Below are 22,664 nucleotides of genomic sequence, written 5' to 3' on the forward strand. Positions count from 1 at the left end.
GAGTCAGTCTCTCTGTGCTATCATTTTTTCATACAACAAATGAGGATAATTCCTCCTAAGATGTTCTAAGTATGTAGGACTAAACTGCTACCACCTTTTTTTTTTTTTGGATTAAAGCAGGCATAGAAATAAACCCAGTTAACACACACACACACACACACACACACACACACACACACACACAAAGTAGACAGACTCCAAAGCATTTCATATTTCGGGTAGTTATTTTAAATGAAATTTCTCTTTCTATTTCTTCTTGAAGGATTTTGTTGATACATAAAGAAATGTCCATTTTTTATGTGGGTTTAGTTTTTATCCTACAGCTTTCATGAAATTGTTAACTGTTTAAATTAGATTTTTTTTAGGATGACTCACTAAGGTTCTCCAAGTAAATCATTACATCATCCGCAAAAAGGATGATTTTGTTTCCTATTTTCCTATTCTTATACCCTCAATTTCCTTCTCTTGTCTCATTGCTATACCTAGCTAGTTTCTAGCACTATGTTGGACAGTAATAGTGGTGATAATGGACAACCTTGCTTTACCCCTGTTCTTCTTGAAAAGGTATCTGGTTTTTCCCCTTTACACATAATGCCAGGTCTTGGTTTTTTATAGGTATTACTTATATTAAAGAAAGATCCAATTTTTCCTATTCTTTCTAGTGTGTGTGTGTGTGTGTGTGTGTGTGTGTGTGTGTGTGTGTGTGTGTGTGTGTGTGTGTGTTTTAAACAAGAATGGACATTGTATCTTCACCACTTGGTTTGACTCCACCATCCTCATGCCCCAACCCTATCTTTCTATCCCCCATGAAAAGCTCATCACCAGGTAACCGTCATCATAGATATTTCAATAGCTTTGCTATTCATACCTCATCAGGACCATCAATTGCCTGTGACCCTCTTACTGGAGGGCTGGAAGAAAAAGCAAAAAGCTCCTCCCAAAGCCCCCATTTAAAAAAGACTCAGAAGCCCAGCCAGTTCTTCATTTCCCAGCAGCTACACTGCTTGGTTTCACAACGACCCAGGAAAAGCTCATCACTAGAAACTCAACATTATGAAGACTTCATCAGTTCAGAAACCTCATTTCTCACCAAGCTGCATTACTCTAGGACCTCTAGGACCTTTTCTAACACACCCCTAATTGTGTACTTCCCTCCCCTGGCTTTTCCACTTCCTTTTGTGTGTTGTCTTCCCCCATGAGACTGTAAAGCTTCTCAAGGGCAGGGACTGTCTCTCTTTTTTTATGCTCAGCACAGTGTCTGGCACATAGTTGGTACTTAATAAATGTTTATTGACTGAGTGGTAAAAAAGTCAAATGACTTGTCCAGGTTCACATAACTAATAAGTGTTTGAGGCTGGATGTGAATTCAGGTCTTCTGGACTTGAGGTCCACTTTGCTGCCTACTTGCCATCAAGATGCTTGATTCCATGCCTAAAACTTGCCACATGTAACGGACATAATAGAAAAAACTCCTATTGCCTCATAACAAACCAGTTGAGATTGATGATAAAAAATTACTTATCTATGACTCCAGTTTTACAGATAAGGGAGCTGATGCTCTGAGAATGGGTCTTGTTCACAGCATTTTTGATACATACCTGATTTCATATTAGATATTTTACAGGGAAAAATACTCATAGACATTTTCTCCCAGAACCCATTTCTGTGGCACATCATAACAGGATTCTGGGAAGTTCTGATTGAGGAGTGCCTCTGTACTTTGGGGAACGGGACGAGAACAAAGTAAGCTCAGAGATAAGTATGACGCTTTTGAGTATTCAGCTCTCACACCCAGAGCAATTTAAATCATGTGGTTTTTGGTACCACTACATGTGACACAACAATACAGTGGGATAATCATCAAATCCACAAACTGCTATCTTTCTAGAGCAGGGCTGTCCAAAATGCAGCTCTCCTGCAAGCAAAGAAATTTACATAAATGTTTTAGTAGAGGAAGCTGAGCTACCGCAGAGCTCTCACCAAAATGGCAAATCAGAATATATTGTCTATTGTTTCAATAAAAACCCAAGGTTGGACAACCCTGTTCTAGAGCATCTACAAACATCCTCTGACAATATTGCAGTGTTATACAGTAGATCAAACCATTCTCCAGGATATCCTAAAAAATAGGGTTCATAAGAAGTTATCCAGAGCACACAGAAATGCTAAAACACTTGTAGTATAATTTTTTTAAAAGGTGACTAAAAAGAGGCAGAAACCTATGTGCCATGGTTAAGTAGGGCTTGGGAGTACAAAATACTGACAGGTCCTGTTGTCTTATGACTTCTGGAGGCAAGTATGAGGACTAGATCCTAATCTACCAGAAACACCTTTAAAGATTAACAAGAATATAACAAGTCACATTTCTAGTGGGCTTTAAAGAAGAGAGTGTAAGAGAGTCTATTTTTGCAGAAGAGGAAACAGGCTGGAAGAAGTGAAGTGACTTGCCCACAGACACTCAGCTCCAGAGTCAGTGCCTGCAGAGTCCTGCCTCTCAGAGTTATTAAAAGGATTATATGAAATAAAAGTAGGTAAAAACACTCTGCAAACCTTAAAGCATTATACAGTCACATTAGAGTTGTTATGGGAACCATTACTTTGAATTAAGCAAAGCAAATTCTAACTATTTTCCAAGTTCTTTGTAGAGCTAAAACAGTCTGGGGATGAGATTTCAAATGAAAATGCCTATTCAGCAATAAAATCATTGCTTTAACAGGTACTTCCTCTGCCATAATTACAGCTTCAAGTAGTTTTCTCAAAAGGATAACCACCACAGGAGGTCAAGTCCTAATATTTGGAAGCAACTCAAGGTCACATCAAGTTCAGACTTGCTATCTACCTTGAAGTCTCAAGCAATATCCCCAGACTGTAAGGTCACTATTTTCTGTGTGAATACAGACAGAGTGACCACAGTCCATGGCTCAGCTTATATCATCTCCACGAGGCCCACCCCAGGGCCAGCAGTTAGAAAGCATGCCTACCTGCCAGCGCATCACGATAAAGCTGCACAAAGTGGCTGAAAATGTCCTTGGGCAGACACTTCTCATCAGGCAAACACTGAAGAAGAATCACCACCTCTGACTGCCCCACTGCATGCATGCCCTTGGTAGTAAAACACCAGCACTTCCTGTTTACATCTGCGGATGGAATAAGAATGTCAGAAGGAGATTCAAGCTTTCCCTCCCTCTACCTGCCCTACTCCTGTCCCCAGGCCCAAACACAGGGGAAGTGAGGCAGAAAAGGGAAGGGCTATGCTACCTTTGTTCAATACAACTGAGCACATCATGACTACTCTCTACCTACAACACCCTCAGAAGAGGCACCCTGGGACCTGCTGCCTCTGGAAAGATCAGAGACAACCGAAAAAGAAGCAAGGGAAACTGACAAAGTGGCAAAGAAATCTCTGAAGGAAATTACTAGAAGAAAATAAATGAAGACCCCAGAATCTTTGGGGGGGAAGGGAGGGGCAATCCTTGGATAGAAACTGACCTAGCCCACCGATGAAGCAGGACTCTCCATGACCATAGACAGAAGTGGGTCCCTGACCCTGACTTGGTGCCTTCAGTGATGGGAAAGTCACTCCGTCTGGGCCGAAACCTGAGCTGGGGGATGTGTGTGTTGGCACTACTGGGCCACATCCCCCACAGCCCCCTGTTCTGCCCTCAAGGGCCAAGCAAAAGCAGCCAGATTCCTGAAGAATCCACACAGTGCCACATATACAGATCTCCCTTCTCCAAAGTGAAGCCACTTTCCTAGGAGTAATTATGATTCAATCAACATTATTAATACAAAAACTGGCTTTATTACTTTGGCCTCATGGTGTATCCTACAAGGAAGACATTTTTATGAGCCTGTAAAAAAGTTCTGTACTTACTGCAGAAGACTAGTTATGACCACAACTCAAGACTGTGGGGACAAGGCATGCTTCGTGAGCATGGATGATGCCCGTAGGGACTGACATGAAATGCTGTCTTAAATCTCTGGGTTCAGGTACAGAATGATAGGGTTTTTGCCACTGTAAAATATGGGATTGGACTAGATCATCTCTGAGTTCCTCCCAGCATTAAAAGTCTATGAATATTATTTGAATAGATATAGCCTAAGATCCAAAAGTTAATTCTCATTGTTCATCATTTTTGCCAGATCACTCCAGCAAAATGGGGCCCCTGAACTAAGATGAAAACAAAAAATAGGCCACATTTCTGAAAACGTGACTTCTGTCCTCTCCCATGAGGACGTCTACAAAAAGCAGTTCCAAGTAAAGTTACCTGGACTCTCCTTGGGCAATGGAAGCAATTTTATCTATGAACTAAGTATCCAAATCCCTTCATTCCCAAATTCTTTTAATATAGGTAAGCGACTCAAAGGAGTTCTGTGCCAGTTCCCTCCTAAGTGTAAGATGACACACTAAGTCAAGCATGGAGAAATAAAATACTATGCCACTCGATCTCATGACTTGGATAAACAATGAGGATGTGTCATGTGGCAGAAAGAGCACTGGGTTCAAATTGTGAACTCTTCTTCCAGGTGTGATCTTAGAGAAGTCCCTTCTCAGGCACTTAGTTCCCTTCTCTATAAAATGTGGGGCTGGACAAAGAAACTTTCTGCTCTGAATCCTCCACTTTGAGTGGGCAGGAAAGGCTACTGGGCTCGTTGGAGGCAGTCTCATGAAAGCCTATGGCTCCAGGTAATGCAGAGGGCTTAGAGCAAGTGCTGAGGTGCTTCTATAGCTACCAAGGCCAAGTATTGTTCTCCCAGGGCTCCCAGAACTCTTGCTCTCACCTTAGGTCCAGAACAATCTTGTTTTCTCAACACTAGCCTGGAGAGCAGAAAACAATTCCAGGCTCCTTGCTGCCATCAAACTATGGCAAAATGGTGTAGGCTCAAGCACATGGCTCCAGATTAAGCTGCAGGCCTGGCACTGACCCTTGCTAGCTCTGAGACCTTGGAAAATCTATGCCCCATCTGTACCACAGAGATGGTTCTAGCCCTCCTGTATACTTTGCAGGGCTGTGAGGAAAGCACTTGGTATCCCTTAGTGAAAGGTGAGCTAACATTGTTGGTACCATGAGTCTGGGCAGGGCAGTCCCCTTCTAGTGTCCTGATGATTTTAATTGGTTTACATCATGCAGCCCTACATGGCAGAATATAACAAACCTGAAAAATTTCACTGAATATCTGTGTGATCCTAGGCACGTCACAGGCTCTAAGTTTCTGTTTCCTTGCCTGCCAAACTGGATAATATCTGTACTGTCCTGATTTATACCTGATATGGCAGTCGTTCACCAGAAAACCAGGGATGAGGACATCGCCCCATCTACTCTGACATGGCCCGAGTGACTCCCCACTGGGAACAGCAACCCTCCAGACCTCTACCTCCACTCAACTCCGCAATCCTGGACTGGGTTATCTTAATCAGTGAGTAAAGTGACTGACTGATATATCTAGCTACTCCCAGACCATGCCTCACAACCTACTGTAGGAAACTAGAACCTTCTCAGAGCATGCTATCTGCCCTACTGCTGTCTGCCCTGATCTCTGACTGCCTCATGGTTCTATTCCTCATCCCTGGCTCTCGACCCCAGATCCCTTCTTTAGCTCCCCTATATTATCATGTCCTGTTATTCTATAAACTCCTGGAGGACAAATACTGTCTCTGTCCACTCCACTACCTATGTCAATGCCTGACATGTGCTTGATGCTTAATAACTGCTTGCTCAGTCTTGGGGTCACTGTGAGGGAATCGCTGTAAACTTCAATGGGTTACAGAAGTCTGACCCATTATTGATGGCAATATTATCATCCCTGTCCAACTGATGAGAAGATTGGCACTCAGGGACATTCCAGGATTTGCTAAAGACCACCTGGTGAGTCAAACAGACGGCCAGGCCATCTGACTCCACGCCTGGCAGCGCCTCCACAGCCATCACCTGCTTCTTTACACACCGACCAACTTCTATGTTCAACTTCCAGAAGTTACTGATGTGAATACTCTGTTTATAACTAATGCTTTTATAAAACTTAGCTCACTTTAATTTAAGAAATGTTTGAAAGAAGAGCCCACTACTTACAATTAACAATTTTAACCATTGACAGCAAATTTGCATTTAAAACAAACACCAGTGGGTCAGGGCCGCCATCCTCCAGCTGCTGCATGACGGAGATCTGGGAAGGACGCTCCTCCACAGCATAATCTTCAAGGAGAAAGAGAGAGAATGAAAGGAGAGTGGACTGGAAGAGGGGAGCTGGAAGGGGGACCCACACACAGAAGAGCAGCAATCTGCTCAACCAGAATCTCTAAGTCAATCAGAGGGGAAAAAAGGCATTTGATTTTACCTGATTTCCTACCCCAGAAATGGCTTGTGACAGAGATCCTAAAGACAGTGTCTTCTTCCTCTGTCAAAAATTACCCAGCCTACATAGTTTCACATACATGTTCCAAGACCAACATTTCAAATAATTCAGTCACAAAAGCAATTTTGGCATCAGGTCCAGCTCAGAGGCTCTGGTAACTCCAATATTAGCTTCAGATAATGGATAAACTGATACTTTTCAAAGCTCCAAATATCATTATCCTCCATGATCTTGAGTCACAGAGCTATCCCTCAGCTGGAAGCTCTCATACTAAGAAACCATGGGTACACAAGCTACACATTCAGCCCATGAAGGTTAGGTCCAATTTGACTGACCCAACACACGGTGCATGAGGAACACTGGAGGAAAGAAGGAACTCTACTTAGTGACAGGATCAAAAAGTTTTACTTTTGGCTGTGGAAGGAGGAGGTTCCCTGTCTACCGAGCAGGGAACTACCTTCCAAGACACCAGGAAGCATGGCCATCTGAATTGTACTATCAAAAGTACCCTTTTAGGGGTGCCTGGCATCCTCCAGTAGAATGTTTTAGTGAAGGCAAATATTCATCATTGTTATAATTTGATTAGATCCCAAATGTCAAGACTCTTTTATTTAGGGTGGTTTGAGATATCAAGAGTGGACAACCATTACTGCCCTGCTGTAGTACCCTAAAGCAAAGAGAAAGACAATCTATGACATCTTGGGGGGAGGGACAGTAGAGAAAGTATTCTAAAATGTACTAATAATTCTGATAAGATGTATTCTGAAATACTTTAAAATTTTTACAGTAAATATACAGAGAAGTGTGCTCTAACCCAGGACTTAAACTTTTTCCATTCGTGATCCCATATGGGGTCATGACCCATAGTTTAAGAAGCACTGCACCAACCAGAAAGAGAAGAAAAAGATTTTAGAGAAGTTGGGTATAGGGAAACACAAGGGGCAGGGACTGTGTAGGGCTCTGTCCATTGCACTGGAGAATCCTGACTCCTGTGTTTAGTCAGCTTAGTCACCTGTAGAAAATGAAGTTATTTAACCTTTTGGTGTCACTCACCTCCTTTGACCCCAGTAGAAATGAGGATGGGAGGGAGGCCATCTTCTGGAATCAGGTTCATTGCACTTCCAACAGGACTTCCCACCTGAGTTATACTCCCCGAGAATACAGAAGTATCAGTCTACAAAAGGCAAATGTATATAACATTAAAGAGAACTCAAGACTTGGGTAGAATATAATGGGGAGAGCTAAATGGGAATCTGATAACCTTTCAATAATCTTTCTTTAACATGTAACAAACATTCATTGAACACTTACTGAATAATAAAAACCTACTATGTGCAAAGCCCTACATTAGGCACTTGGGGAAGATGAGACATGGTCCCTACCCTCACTGAGCTTTCCTAGCAGGAAGATAAGACACCAACAGAGAAGGATAAGGTACACTATTTCACACAAAGCACAGAGTGCCCTAGAGACTGAGAAAATGAAATGCTACATGAGGTCAGAAGGCTTAGCCCTCTGCTCAGACCTCTCTCCTTTACACTTGTCATATTATGACCAATAGTGTAATTGATTCCGTACTTGTTTTATCTCCCTTCTAAACTATGAGTTCATTAAGGGCCACCAAGGACTGTGCCTGGTTTCATCCTAACATTCCCGCTACGAAGCACAGTGCATTTTAAACACACACACACACACACACACACACACACACACACACACACAGCAATTAAAAAATACTTGCTGAAACAAATTACAGATAAAATATGACAAGTACTTAAGACACTTATCTCTCTTTCAACCCTTACTGTACAATTAAATCATGTTTCACACACTTTATTCTTGTTTGCCTTATACAGGCTTCCAGATTCACAGAATTTTTAGAACAAGAACGGTCCTTATAGATTAGTTGGCCCAATTCCCTCAGTGATACAAATGAGAAAACTGAAATTCTTGACTTGCCCTAAATCCCACTTCAGTAACTGGCAGAATTAGAACTAGAACCTGAGTCTCTTGGGCCAGAGTACACCACCCTTTCCATTATGATTCTCTCTCTCATATCAGGTAAGAAAACTTCAGAAAAGTGGAAAATCTAGAGGGTCTGTTTTGAAATTCCAACATGCCCATCTTGCCTCCCAAAGGCAGAAGTCATAGTTGGATATGCCTAAGAGTTGATCAGAGCAGAAGACAGTGAAACTCCCTAACAACCAGAGTGGCCCCACCCCAGGGAGGTCTTCAACAGGAGCATCCCTGTGTAAATGACATGTGAGGGCCCTTCCAACCCGGAGACACAGTGCTGAGACCGAGGACTTCTCTTACCTCTGCTGCCAAGGGGCTGTTGCTCACTGGCTGGGCTGGGTCATGCGACACAGCCAAGGCTCCCGTGGAGGAAGGACCACTCACTGTTAATTTGGCTGCATCGGCAACTTCCCCATTAGGCAAGATCCCATCGGCAAACCACACTCGCCTTTGCTCTCGGGGCTGAGCCACTTAAGGGGCCAGAAAAATAAAAGAGGCATCAATATGACAGTCATCTAAATGTCACCAGCTCAAAGGGTCACCCAATCCAGGTACGCAGAGATGACAATCGGTGGAATCCAATCACCACAATTCCCCATTAATGGGGTTAAAGGCAACAATGACAAACAGCCGCTTTTAAACAGTGTCTCCCTCCTACTTCAACAGCGCACCAGAGGAGCTCAAACGTGTAACACACATGAGGGGCTCTCACATTCTCCTGCGAAGTAATCACAACCGTTGACACATTTCACTGACCAAAAAAACCGAGGAAGAACAGAACACATCCAAAATAAGTACACGTAGAACGCTCCTAGAAAACGAATTAATAGTAGGGAGAATGTGGCCACAGACTTCCAACATCTCCAGTAAATAAAAGGTTATCTCCCTGGCACCTGAATATCTAGGAAAGGGATGTGATTAAAAAGAGCAAAAACGATGCAAAAAAAGAATGCTTGTGAGGCTTGTGGATCAGGATGGAAAGAGTGGGAACAAAAGTACAAGAATTGACAAGAGAGTGGACTAGATTCCTCGGGGCCAACTGGAAACGAGGAAGGAAAAGGCATTATCACAGGGAATGGGGAGAAGGCTGTCCCTTTTTCTGACTGCAGGGACTGCACCTTCATTCCAACTCTGGAACCCTTCCAACAATCAATTAACAGCCAAACGAGAATGAACCTGGGGAAGAGGAGTTCTTACCTCCCCACTCCCAAAGTGGCAAATGAAATAAAGGGATCAAGGGCCTGAAGATAGGAATCTCGACTCAAAAATACAAGCACTGTGGCCAAGTGATGGTCAGACGATAAAGGGAGATGGGAAGAGTGTGATGAGTCGGTGAGTCAGGAGCCTCTGCTCGTCAAAGTGGGGCAGGAAGAGTTACTAAGACAGAAGGGGACACTGCTCAGAATAAAGGAAGAAAAAAATGACAATGCCTACCGGAAAAATCTCCCTGACAGTAAGATCACTAAAGAGAAATGTTTACCTGTTATTTCTATTATTACTATTACAATAACTCGTGGCACTTGTCAATTCTCTCTTAGCAGCCATCTAAAGTGCTTTGTAGCCATCCCCTGATGTGAGCGTGTCACCCAAACTGAGGTGCAAGCCTGTCCACTCTGTACTTGTCATGAGCCACCTCCAATTTAACAGTTAGGCTAAGTACAAGGTACATGGATCCTGTCTGGATGTTGTTACAAATCTGAAGGAAGAGAAGGAGATAGCGTAGGACTGGCCAGGAGGAAGGTGGGGTCGTCCGTGTTCTATGAGGTCCCTTTCATTGCCTCCTAGGCTCCTATAAAGGTTACAAAGAGGGGAGTAGGAGAGGAACCCCGAATAGAAATATTCTACACCCACATCACCTTCAAGAATAGGATTGCTAGATACTCTGCTCTCCGGGTGGCTTGGGGGGTGGTTATGGGGGGGTGTCACCAAAAGGTCAGGCAGCACCACACCACATTCCACGTGCCCAGAGAGTCTCAACATGATTCTCACCTCCTTCTTCCACTGAGTTCCCACCCAAAGGGATCTATCACTGGCATTTAAAAAAATGTGTGCCACCAAAGCGTGTGGACTCCTTTTCAGAGGGATGTGGAAAAGGGACAAAAACCAAGTGAGAAAGGGAGAAAGAGAAGAGCGCGCAGTCCCCTACCTTCTGCTCCGGGGTGCTTTAAAACTCCCACAGGCACCATCACAGTGGGAGGTGGAGAGCTCAGGGCTCCAGAGGCCTGAGCTTGCTGCAAGGGAGGGATAGTAGAACAGTACTCAGCAGGATTGTTAGGGTTAGGGCTCTGGCTTGAGGCACTCATCATGTTCTCCCAGGCTTGAGCTAAAGCAAATACAGACACAATCAATGTGAATGGATTGTAAAATATGGATACCAAGATCTGCTCCTGCTTAACACGCATGGCAAGGTCTTCTTCCTTGTGATAAAGGTATTGAGGAAACAGGGACTTCTGCTTAACCAAGGAAAAATGCAGCTGGGTAAACTGTGATTTAGTAGAAGCAAGTAAAAATTACACGAATTTTTTTCCATCTGGGTTTATATTCCATTCTTAAGGTCATGCCTAAGTCATTTGTTTCTTTCAAAGAGGAATATAATTTCCTTTTAAAGGAAATTAAATATCAAGTAACCAGTGTACAGGTTTTTTTAAGCGGGTTTATATGTTCTGTTCTTTCCTTTACACTTAAAGTCTTTATAAAATGTTCTACCAAATTTTAACATCAGGGGGTTTAAGCACTGTAATTAACTCCAGTTAATGATTTTCAGTTTCACTCTAATAAACTTCTAAATTCTTTGGGGTTGGGAGTGAGGTGTGTGTGTGCAAAGACCTCATCTGAAAAACTCCAAGGCCTGAGATTAAGCAGACACCCTGCAGAGATGTTCTGGTTTAGATTTGTATACAAACATCTCCACCTAGTAATATGTGGAGTGATCATTAATGGCCACTGCTAATTTTGGTCATGTCTCAAAGCACGTGACTCATCCACAGATGAGTGCCAATGAATGAACATGAAACGTGCCACAGCATAGACAAGTAAATGTACTCAAAGTGACCATAAAGAAAATGATTGTACTCCAGAGGAGAAAATGTAAACTTAAAAGATGCTATCTTACTGCGAAGTATCACCATCATTAGGATCAAATCATCTGTAACATAGGCACACTCCCTTTAATCTGAGAAAAGGAACTAGCTTCATCCCAAATTCCTTCAGCTACCAAATGAAGGACCCTGAGCTCTGTGACGTCTCCCCTTCCCTCCAGTGCTTACGTTTCAAGGCTGACTATTAAGACTCAGGTACAACAGCACAATTACCACATGAGCAGAAACAGGCAGAATGACAAGTGTTGGCAAGTGCCTTTTCGCACTCAAAACCCCCCACCCCACATCAGAGTGAGGAGCCCCAAGACTGTGGATGCTAGCTACTTCAGTTGTCAGCGGCAGGCCAGTACCAGGACAGGGTCTCAGAGCCCTGAGCGAAGTCCATGGTGATAAGAGAAAAGGAGAAAGGGGTGAGGGGATGGGAGGTGGGAGGAGAGATGGCATAGAGAGGGAACACTGAAAAGCACCAAATTAAATATTAAGAAAAAGACTTGGCCAAGCCATGCGAGAGGAGAGATGCTTAAAAAACCAGGACAAGTGGGTAACCCTAAGGATGCCCTTTGGAGGGGCCTCCTTGGCTTAACACAAAGTAAGACTTGCCTATGAACCCTCTGTCATTTCCTTCATCTTGGACTGCGCCAAGTCAAAAACAGCTACTGAGGTAGAAGACCTTATGCGGCCAAGGAGGTGCCAGGCACTGTAATTAAGCTGGGCGCTCGTGTCTGTGGCCCAGTGCCAGGGAAGGAAAATGGAAGCAGTGAAATAAAAATCGATGGCCCCTAAAAGGGGAGCACATGATGAATGTCTGCTCAAAGTTGCAAGAATCGAGAAGTGGAAGGAAACTGAGTGGATCATAGGAGATGAGAACTGCTCAGACTAACTTAGCATGCAATTGGTTCACAGGCCAGCACCAGAAAACATCACGATGGGTGGGCGATGCAGACAGAGACAGAGCAGGAGGGGCTGGAGCAGAGAAACATCAGCTTCTGGGGACGCTACACTGGGGCATGGGCAGGGACCCTGCCCCATGTGCTCACCACCACTCGAGCCTCTTACAATTCATTTGGCAACAGTACAGAGAGGCTTTCAGAGGGAAAACATTACAGTCTCATCAATTGTATTGTACCTCTTTACAAGAACACTTAAGGTTTTTAACTGAAGCACGTGTAGGTCCCTTTTCCAACCCCACAGGATGAACACCACACTGGCTATATTTAACCCAATATGCATACCCCTCCTAGATACATATTTATGTGATGGAACAATGTAATTCCACAAACACTTTGGTTATAATAAGTCTAAATGCTAAGAACAATATTCTATTTGTTTCTGGATGTTGGAACATTTACTTATTTTCAAATAATAAAGAACAAGAAGAAGGCTTTTCATTATTAATATGCTTGCCCTTCCCCTGGGAAAGGGAATTAGGCAGCAGCCTTCGAAAGTCCCCAGTTGTATATAATACCCTCCCCTTCTCAAAAAGGAATCACACATCTTCCATCCTCTGTTCCCTTTCCACAGAAAAACAAACACATTTTCAAATGTTCAATATAGCAGTAGATTTGTGAATGCGACCAATTCTGTCTTTCCTAGTAACACTTACCTGGTTTTAGCCTTTAACCACTATATTAGGGAGAGAGATCCTAACTTTTCAACAGACATTTCAAATACATTCATTTAACTCAATTTTCCCAACTAAATTTAAGACATTTTAAGAAGGCAAACCACTTGTTTAAAAAAAAACCATCTAAAAGGGCAGGAAGAAATAATAATGTTTGCACAAAGCCTCTCCAGTCCTCTCTTGGTCCCTATAGATTCGGCCCTCTCCTAATTAACACTCACCATTCATGAGCACGGAATGGCAGATCACACACACTCTGGCTTCCTTTCTCTCCATATATAGCAACTTGCACTTCAGGCTACAACATGCAGCACAGAAAACCTGTGGCAAAGAGAAAACACTCCAAATTACTCGGAATACCCCAAAGCAAAGGGAACAAAGAGGAACTGGGCACAAGTTTTAATTGGAGCACTAGAAGAAGAGATTCAAACAAGAGGCCAAGCCCAAGCATGAAGTGATCGATCAGTTGACTCCATTCTAAAACCCTAGGACCAGGAGAACCCCAAATATCAGCAGCAAAGAGAATGAAGAGGCCCGCTGAGAGAGATCACTTGCCAACGGCCTTGTACGGCACTCTGCTTCTCGTGCTCTCTTCGCGCTCCAGTTAATAAGTACGTGAATATGCTCGAATGAGAGAAACAGAGACACCCAGCCAACCAGCCAGAGGAAGGGAGGGAGAGAGGGAGGAAGAGACAGAGACAAAGACAGAGACACACACAGAGACAGACACAGAGAGCGAGAAACAGAGAAAGACAGGCTGAAAGAAACAGAGATAGAGTGAAAAAGAAAGAGACAAGGAGACAGAGACCAGACAGACACAGAGAGAGGAAAGGTGGGGTGCAGGGGGGAAAAGAAAGAAAGAGATGGGGGAGGGAGGAGGGAGAAAGAGGGAGAGAGCACAAGTGAGCTCCAGGTTGCTGATAGTAAGGATCGTGTAAATTAATTCCACACACCTTGACTAAGCATTTACAGCATATGAGGCTCCATGCCAACAAATGACAGTCCCTGCTTTCAAGAAGCTCACAATCTGGGGTAGGTTCAGTCCCCCTCCCCCATAAAGGTTAGACAAATCACTCCAGAGAACACAGGAAGATGTAATGCCCACAGTGATTTGCCTGTAGCAGGCATTTAAAAATAACATTTGAAGGAACACGGCCACACAGCACATCCAAGCACAGAGAGAACATGAGCCACCCATTTGTTCAGACAATGGGCAATATCCCAGTTAACTTTATCATACGTGAGAAGCTAGGCTTCTGGCATTTCTATTTGGAAAAGTAATGTGGCACAGTGAACTAAGTTAGCACATCAACTCGTGTACTCTGGTTATCTGAATTTGGGTCCTTATCCCTGACTAGATATTAAGTTTCCTAAGAGCAGGACCTTATGGGATATAAACCATAGTCTTCTTGAGGGGGTCAGCTCAGGAATCTCCACAATTAATCCATCAACAGGGAGACAGATGACATAGCTGCTGCCTTCAAGGAGCTTATATTCACTCTGCTGGAGGGCAGCAGAGCAGTCTAGGTAAGAGGGGATGAGTTTCAGAATTGAAGGATTGGCCAGGTACAGAGAATGAGAGAGGTGTGAGAGAGATAGTGGAGGTAGAAACTAAGATTTGACAACTAGTTGTATGTGAAAGGTGAGGGAGAGTGGGAGTTAATGACTCCCAGACTATGAACCTAAGTAACTAGAAGGATGATGATGTCTCAGACAGGGGACCTCTCACCTAGACACTGAAACAGCCTTTGTTAGCTCTCTAATGCTTACCAAATAAAGGCAAGCCCTCTAGCCTGGCCTTACTGTAAGGCCCTCCACAGTCTAGTTACAATCAATCTTTCCAGCTTGATTGCCTAGCACTCTCCCCCATACACATTCTGCTCTAACCACAATGGATCGCACAGGTTGTGTCCAATCTGGCCTCTCACATAGCTGTGAATTGGCAAAGCCTGTCTCCCATGTCTAAAACAAGCTCTGCACAGCTCTGCCTCGGGAAATTCCCTTCTTTTAGCCCAGCTCAGGTGTCACCTACTCCAAGAAATCTTGGTTCCCCGAAGAAGAAGAGATCCCTCATGCCTCAAATCTTTCCTGCCATCCATTCTGTTTCACATTTCCTATGTAATCAATCATATCTGAACTTGGGTTAGTTATTTGCCGTCCCCGTATTTTAAGCCCAATGAGGGTGAGGGATTTGTAATTGTATAATGTTTCATGCTTTAGATCCCACAGCTAGAACAAGGCTCTGTACACAGGAGGTGCTTCGTATTTGTGTGTTGAATTGACTAGCCTGTGTTCCCTGGTGTGAGGACTTCAGGAGCCTCTTCATCCCACTTTAGGAAGAAGCCCCCAGAAGCTCAGATCCCAAGTCATCTTGTCCAAACACAGTGGGCAAGAATCCACCCTTTCTTGGATTGCGGAATTTGACTATCAACTGGCTAATGACTGGGCAGGTGGATGCCCCCTCCCCCAACTCACATGAATTAATAGCAGTTTCCAGGGTTCTCCCTCCCTCCCCTCGGGCCTGGTCCTACTGGCCCACATTAGAGGCCTATACAAACACACCAGACTTTGCTGGGTTTTGGTGCCCCTTCCACCAGGCCCTAGCACACCTGACCTGTTTCTATTCTCCTTGAATTCTCTTCCTGATTATATGTCCCATCAGCTTGCTTGCTTTATTTGGGGGGGGGGGGGCAGTGCATATGATCAAGAGAACTGTGTTTCCTTGTACTAGACTTTGGTTTCCCAAATGAATCCCATATTAAGACAGCCAGGCTGAAGGATGCCTTAAACAGGCCTGCACAACATACAGCCCTGAGGCCCGCTTGTGGCTCACCAAAGCAATCATTGGTCAGTGAAAAATGTAGGGTTGCCACTCTCCTGTTTGTCACATGACCCGCAGCAACCATCATCAGTCTGTCTCTAGTCTAACCTATCTGTGGCCAAAGAAATTTAGCCTGTTTTAATTTTGGCCCCTACCTATGGCCAAGCTGAGCACTTAAAGCTCCAAGCAGAGCGGTGGGAAGCCAGGGTCATTCAACAAATATTTGGGAAGCCCCCACTGGCTGCAGAGCTCCGTCAGGCACCTGCTGCCCATACTGCTCCACTTTGATCTATTCTGACAACAGGGATCACAACCCACAAAGGCAAATAGTGACCTTGTTTCTGCAGAGCTTTTTCTTGCAATCAGACCAGATAAACCACAGAAAAAGCCACCAGCTAAGAGATGGAAGGAAATGCTTCTATAATAGGTACATCTGCAGAAGGAAATGCACCATATGCAAGAGAGGCTGGCAGGGGTGAATTCTGCCTGAACTCAAGTTATATGGAGGGTCAGGTATTACTGGTACAAGGTCAAGGAAAGAGTAACTGGGACTCAGTGACAGGCTCTGTCTGGAACATCCTCCAGCCACAGATTTCTCACATTTTTCTGCTGATTCACCAGCCTGCCCAAAGTAAAGGAGGCTAGGTAGCCTAGTGGATAGAGTGCTGGACTTGGAGTTCAGAAGACCTGAATTCAAATCCCACCTCAGACATATACAGCCTGGGCAAGTCATTTAACCTCTGCTTGCCTCAGTTTCCTCATCTGTAAAATGGGGGGTAATAATAGCATCTACCTCCCAACATTGTTATAAGGATGAAATGAACTAATATAAAGCACTTTGCAAACCTTAAAGCAACATGCAAATGCCAGAGGTGGTGGTGCTATACATATATATCCTGCTTAGGCTGGGGAAGCCACGACCTCTCTGGGCTCCAATTACCTCAACTATGAAATAACAAGGTTGAACCAGATGATCTCCAGAGTCTCTTCCGGATTCAAATCTTGGCTCTGATACTAAGGATATAATCAGTAGACAGATAGGTCCTTATTTTTGCACGCTCAGCACCCAGAACACTGCCTTGTGCAGAACAGACGCTGCATGAATGTCTGTTAAATTTCAATGAATGACCACGGGTGATCCTGTCATCCCTCTGGAAACTCAGTTTTCTTATCTACAAAATTAGGATACTGCTTTTATTATCTAATAATCAACTGAGGTAGAAAGAGAAACTGACTGATTTCACTGCATTTAAGTGGCTCATTTGACAGAGGTACAAACCAAGAGTAGAGGCCAAGGTGAAAGGTCATGTCCATTGCCTAAGATTATGTGAGTATTAAGTATACTCCTAATTTCCCTAATGGGGCCACCTCCAGTTGTCCTGATCTATATCTTGCCACTGGACCAGATGGCTTCAGAGGAGAAAGTGAGGCTGGTGACTGCACAGCCCTCCCTCACTTAAATCAAATTCACTTGCAAGTCACGGCATCACCTTCCTGATATCATGGTCCTCTTCGAGAACAAAGGACAAACAACTACAACAATCGCCCTAATAGTGATAAAGTTGTTAAGATTTAAAAGTATCATCTTCCCCTGTAGGAATGTAAAGTTTAACCTTATTGAATCTCTTATGTTTTCTCTCTCCTGTTCACCTCTTCATGCTTCTCTCAAATCTTGTATTTGAAGGTCAAATATTTTGTTCCGCTCTGGTCTTTAATTAGGAATGCCTGAAAGTCCTCTATTTTGTTAAATGTCAATGTTTCCCCCTGAAGGATTATACTCAGTTTTGTTGGGTGGGTAATTCTTGGTTGTAATCTCAGTTTCTTTGCCTTCCAGAATATCATATTCTAAGCCCTTTCGTCCTTTAATGAAGCTGGTAAATCTTGTGTAATCCTGATTGTGGCTCTATGGTATTCGATTTATTTCTTTCTGGCTGCTTGCAGTATTTTCTCCTTGGCTTGGGAGCTCTGGAATTTGGCTATAATTTTCCTGGGAGTTTTCATTTTGAGATATCTTTCAGGAGGTGATCGGTGGATTCTTTCAATTTCTATTTTACTCTCTGGTTCTAGGATATCAGGGCTGTTTTCCTTGATAATTTCTTGAAACATGATGTCAAGACTCTTTTTTTGACCATGGATTTCAAATAATCCAATAATTCTTAAATTATCTCTCATGAACCTATTTTCCAAGTTGGATGTTTTACCAATGAGAAATTTCACATTTTCTTCTATTTTTTCATTCTTTTAATTTTGCTTTATCATTTCTTGATGTTTCATGGAAGTCATTGGATTTCACTTGCCCAATTCTAATTTTTTAAAAATTATTTTCTTCTTTGAGCTTTTAAGCCTCCTTTTATATTTGGCCAGTTCTACTTTTTAAGGAGCTGTTTTCTTCAGTGAATTTTTGTCTATCTTTTCTCATTTTTTGTGCTTCCTTTAACCAAGCTCTTTACTCTTTTTTCATGACTCTCTTACATTACTCTCATTTCTTTTCCCAGTTTTTCTTCTACCTCTCTTATTTGATTTTTAAAATCCTTTTTGAGCTCTTCTAGTTCTTTTTTGGGCCTGAGACCAATTCACATTTTTCTCTGAGGTTTCACGTGTAGCTGTTTTGATAGTTATCCTCTTCTAAGTTTGTTCCTTGATCTTACCTTGTCACCATGGTAACTTTCTATGGTCAGGTTCTTTTTTTTTTTTAATTGTTCATTTTTATGTCTATTTTGTGACTTTTTACTTTATGTAAGTTGAGCTGTGCTCCTGGAGTAAAGAGGGCACTATCCCAAGTTTCCTGAGCTAGGCTTGGGGCCTAGCTGCTGTCTTTCACTGGGAGTGGGGCCTTATCTGTTGGCTTGCACTGGCAGGAGATGCACTTCACCTTAAGCCCCACTGGGGTGTGGCCTGCGGCTGGTTTGCTCACAGATCCACATTCCCCACCCACCCTAGTGATACTGACCTTTCCTGCTGACCCTTTCCCTTGGGCTAGAAAACTGCTTCACCATTCTAAAACTGGTTCTGGAGCATTATTGCAAGATTGTGTGGAGAGGAATCTGGGAAGGCTCAGGTGAGTTCTTGCCTTACTCTATCATCTTGGCTCTAGAAGTGATGTGGATATTAAGAAACAAAACTAGAATTCAAACCCAAGTTCTCTGATTCCACGTCTAGTGTTCTCTCCACAGGCCACACTGTCTCATATGCTGTCAGGAAAGTACTTTATAAACCTTAAAGCATTGAAGAAATGATTAATTACTGATTCTATGGAAAAGGATTACCCCTCTACTACTTATCCTAGATACATTTTTCATAACTGGAAGTTCTGATATTTGAAAACATAGTTGAAATCATGCATGTGGGGGGAAAATTACAAATACCCAGGTTTTTTCAAAAAAGGAAAAAAAAAAAGACCCTGTAAGTATACAGTGGAAATTTCAGAGTTCTTGTAGCATACAGAAAACTATTAAAATCACAGGAAATTGAAAGATAAGACATTGAAAGATATATGATTGCTCCCTCCAAGACAGTAAAGGATAGTAAGTTCAAGTAAGAAAGCTTTCAGCTTTAATTGGCTTTTATGTACATAATTACAAATGTGATCATCTTGATGGGCTTCCTGTAATCTACTTTTCTCACAGAAAAAAAAAAAAACAGTCTGCTATTTTAAGACCATCTCTAATTATATGAGAGGATTTGATAATGTACATTATGACAGCTGAAATTACACTCAGTAAATGGGGCTCCACCATCAAATCCCACCCAGGCATACTGTCAAGCCCCTTAACCTTAATTCACATTTTAAAGGAAAATATAATGACTACAATAGCTTACAAAAAGAAACTGCTTTGGGTCGTTCAAAGACCTGCAAAATCCAATGCTCATAAATATGAATTGGCCTAAAACTTCAAATAAAAAAAAAATATTCTCAGTCAAGGTACCTACTATGCACAACAAAGGGGGAAAAAACTAATCCCAGTTCTCAAGGTGTTCACAGTCTAATGGGGGAGACAATATGCAAGTAACTATGAATAAACAAGATATAGCCAGGATCAACTGAGGATAGTTTCAGAGGGAAGGCCCTAAGATTAAGGAGGCCTGGGAAAGGCTTCTTGCACAAAGTAGGACTTTAGCTGAGACTAAGAAGAAAACTAGGGAAGTTGGGAGGTGGAAATGAAAATGGAGAGCATTCCAGGCATGGGGGACAGGTCCATTTAGCCCTACATTTGGAAAGTCTACTAAGCCGACCCTCCTTGGGGCCCCAGAGACAGGGGAAGTTTGCAAACACCAGGAAACATGCAGATGTCTTGAGAAAATCAACTTCACACAAACACAGAATTAGAAAGGGTCTCAGTGGCCTCTTCCATTCCTGACAAGCAGTCATCCAACCCTTGTTTGAAGACTTTTTGTAGGCAAGCAGCCCATTCACTTTGGAACTGCTCTGACAGTTATTAAAAGTACCTTTACAGGAGTCAAGATGGAGGCTGGAAAACAGGGACTTGCTTAAGCTCTCCCCCAAATCCCTCCAAACACCTGTAAAAATGGCTCTGAACAAATTCTAGAGCTGTGGAACCCACGAAATAGCAGAGGGAAACCGATCTCCAGTCCAGGAGAGCCTGGATGGTCGCCAGGAAAGGTCTATCACGCGGTGCTGAGAGCAGAGGGAAGCCCAAGGTGGGCCGTGCCAGGACAGACCAGACCTGGAGTCAGCCAGTTGGAACAGGCCTTGGCGCCATGAAACAGTGAGCTGTGGCAGTTACCAGACTTCTCAACCCACAAATGCCAAAGAGCAAGCTAGGGGGAAACTGCAGGATCGAGTTCAGTGTGGTCTAGCTGCCAGCTCTGGGGGTGGAGGAGGTGGTGCAGCAGTGGCGGTAGAAGCAGCAGGAAGCTCCTGAGGCTGCTTCCCCATTCCGTGGCTCACACGGTGGGAGGAATCTAGCAGCAGATCAGAGTGGGAATGCAAGGAGCACTTTGTGGGCACAAAGGCAGATTCTCTTGCTGTGCCCTGCTTGGATATGTATTGTGGTCCTGGTTGGCAGTTCTTGGGGGAGGAGGAACACTGCACTGACAGAGACTGGGGTGATGGTGGAGTAGAAGTAGCTCTGAAAACAGCAGTGCTTGGACCCTAAAGCTTGGGACAAAGTACTCTCTACTCTACAAGCAGTCATACCCTGACAAAAAGCTCAAGGGTCAAGTAGTTGGCTGGGAACATGAACAGAAAGCAAAAAAGAACTCTGACTCAAACTCAAACTCTAGATTCCTTTTTTGGTGACAAAGAAGATCAAAACATACAGCCAGAAGAAGTCAACAAAGTCAAAGAGCCTACATCAAAAGCCTCCAAGAAAGATATGAATTGCGCTCAGGCCATGGAAGAGCTCAAAAAGGATTTGGAAAAGCAAATAAGAGAAGTAGAGGAAAAATTGGGAAGAGAAATGAGAGTGATGCAAGAAAACCTTGAAAAACAAGTCAATGACTTGCTAAAGGAGACCCAAAAAAATACTGAAGAAAATAACACCTTAAAGTATAGACTAACCCAAATGGAAAAAGAGCTCCAAAAAGCCAACGAGGAGAAGAATGCTTTGAAAGGAAGAATTAGCCAAATGGAAAAGGAGGTCCAAAAGACCACTGAAGAAAACACCAAAACACCACCTTAAAAATTAGATTGGGGCAAGTGGAAGCTAGTGACTTTACGAGAAATCAAGATAATATAAAACAGAACCAAAGGAATGAAAAATGGAAGACAATGTGAAATATCTTATTGGAAAAACCACTGACCTGGAGAATAGATCCAGGAGAAAGAATTTAAAAATTATTGGACTACCTGAAAGCCATGATCAAAAAGGAACCTAGATATCATCCTGCAAGAAATTATCAAGGAAAACTGCCCTGATATTCTAGAACCAGAAGGTAAAATAGAAATTGAAAGAATCCACTGATCGCTTCTTGAAAAAGATCCCAAAAAGAAAACTCCTAGGAATATTGTCGCCAAATTCCAGAGTTTCCAGGTCAAGGAGAATATACTGCAAGCAGCCAGAAAGAAACAATTTGAATACTGTGGAAACACAATCAGGATAACACAAGATCTAGCAGCTTCTACATTAAGGGATCGAAGGGCTTGGAATAAGATATTCCAGAGGTCAAAGGAGCTAGGATTAAAACCAAGAATCACCTACCCAGCAAAACTGAGCATAATGCTCCAAGGCAAAATATGGACTTTCAATAAAATAGAGGACTTTCAAGCTTTCTCAATGAAAAGATCAGAGCTGAATAGAAAATTTGACTTTCAAAATACAAGAATCAAGAGAAGCATGAAAAGGTAAACAAGAAAGAGAATTCATAAAGGACTTACTAAAGTTAAACTATTATGTTTACATTCCTACATGGAAAGATGATGTGTGTAATTCATGAGACCTTTCTCAGTATTAAGGGAATTGAAGGGAATATAGACAGAGGGTACAGGATGAATTGAATATGAAGGAATGATATATAAAAAACACGAAAATTAAGGGGCGAGAGAGGAATATATTGAGAGAGGGAGAAAGGGAGAGATAGAATGGGGTAAATTATCTCACATAAAAGTGGCAAGAAAACGTAGTTCTGTTGGAAGGGAAGAGGGGACAGGTGAGGCGGAATGAGTGAATCATACTCTATCAGATCCAACTTGAGGAGGAAATAACATACACACTCAATTGGGTATCTTACTCCACAGGAAAGTAAGGGGAAGGGGATTAAAAAAAGGGGATGATAGAAGGGAGGGCAGATATGA

The 22,664-nt window shown here is 43.0% G+C and overlaps 1 protein-coding gene across 2 annotated transcripts in view; it reads right to left on the reverse strand.

Annotated features, from left to right (window-relative positions):
* ZFYVE9 (zinc finger FYVE-type containing 9) overlaps window positions 1-22,664 on the reverse strand; it is a 188,705-nt gene that overhangs the window by 50,760 nt on the left and 115,281 nt on the right. The window contains exons 5-10 of one of the 2 annotated variants that reach the window (XM_036756932.1): window positions 13,311-13,410; window positions 10,517-10,693; window positions 8,671-8,840; window positions 7,408-7,528; window positions 6,072-6,194; window positions 2,982-3,137 (exon numbers count right to left, since the gene is read on the reverse strand). In XM_036756932.1, coding sequence (XP_036612827.1) covers window positions 2,982-3,137; window positions 6,072-6,194; window positions 7,408-7,528; window positions 8,671-8,840; window positions 10,517-10,693; window positions 13,311-13,410 — 847 coding nt within the window. The remainder of the gene's footprint in view (window positions 1-2,981; window positions 3,138-6,071; window positions 6,195-7,407; window positions 7,529-8,670; window positions 8,841-10,516; window positions 10,694-13,310; window positions 13,411-22,664) is intronic. The other variant, XM_036756933.1, reaches the window with a different exon arrangement.

This window comes from Trichosurus vulpecula, chromosome 4 (genome assembly GCF_011100635.1).
Source record: "Trichosurus vulpecula isolate mTriVul1 chromosome 4, mTriVul1.pri, whole genome shotgun sequence".
NCBI lineage: Eukaryota > Metazoa > Chordata > Mammalia > Diprotodontia > Phalangeridae > Trichosurus > Trichosurus vulpecula.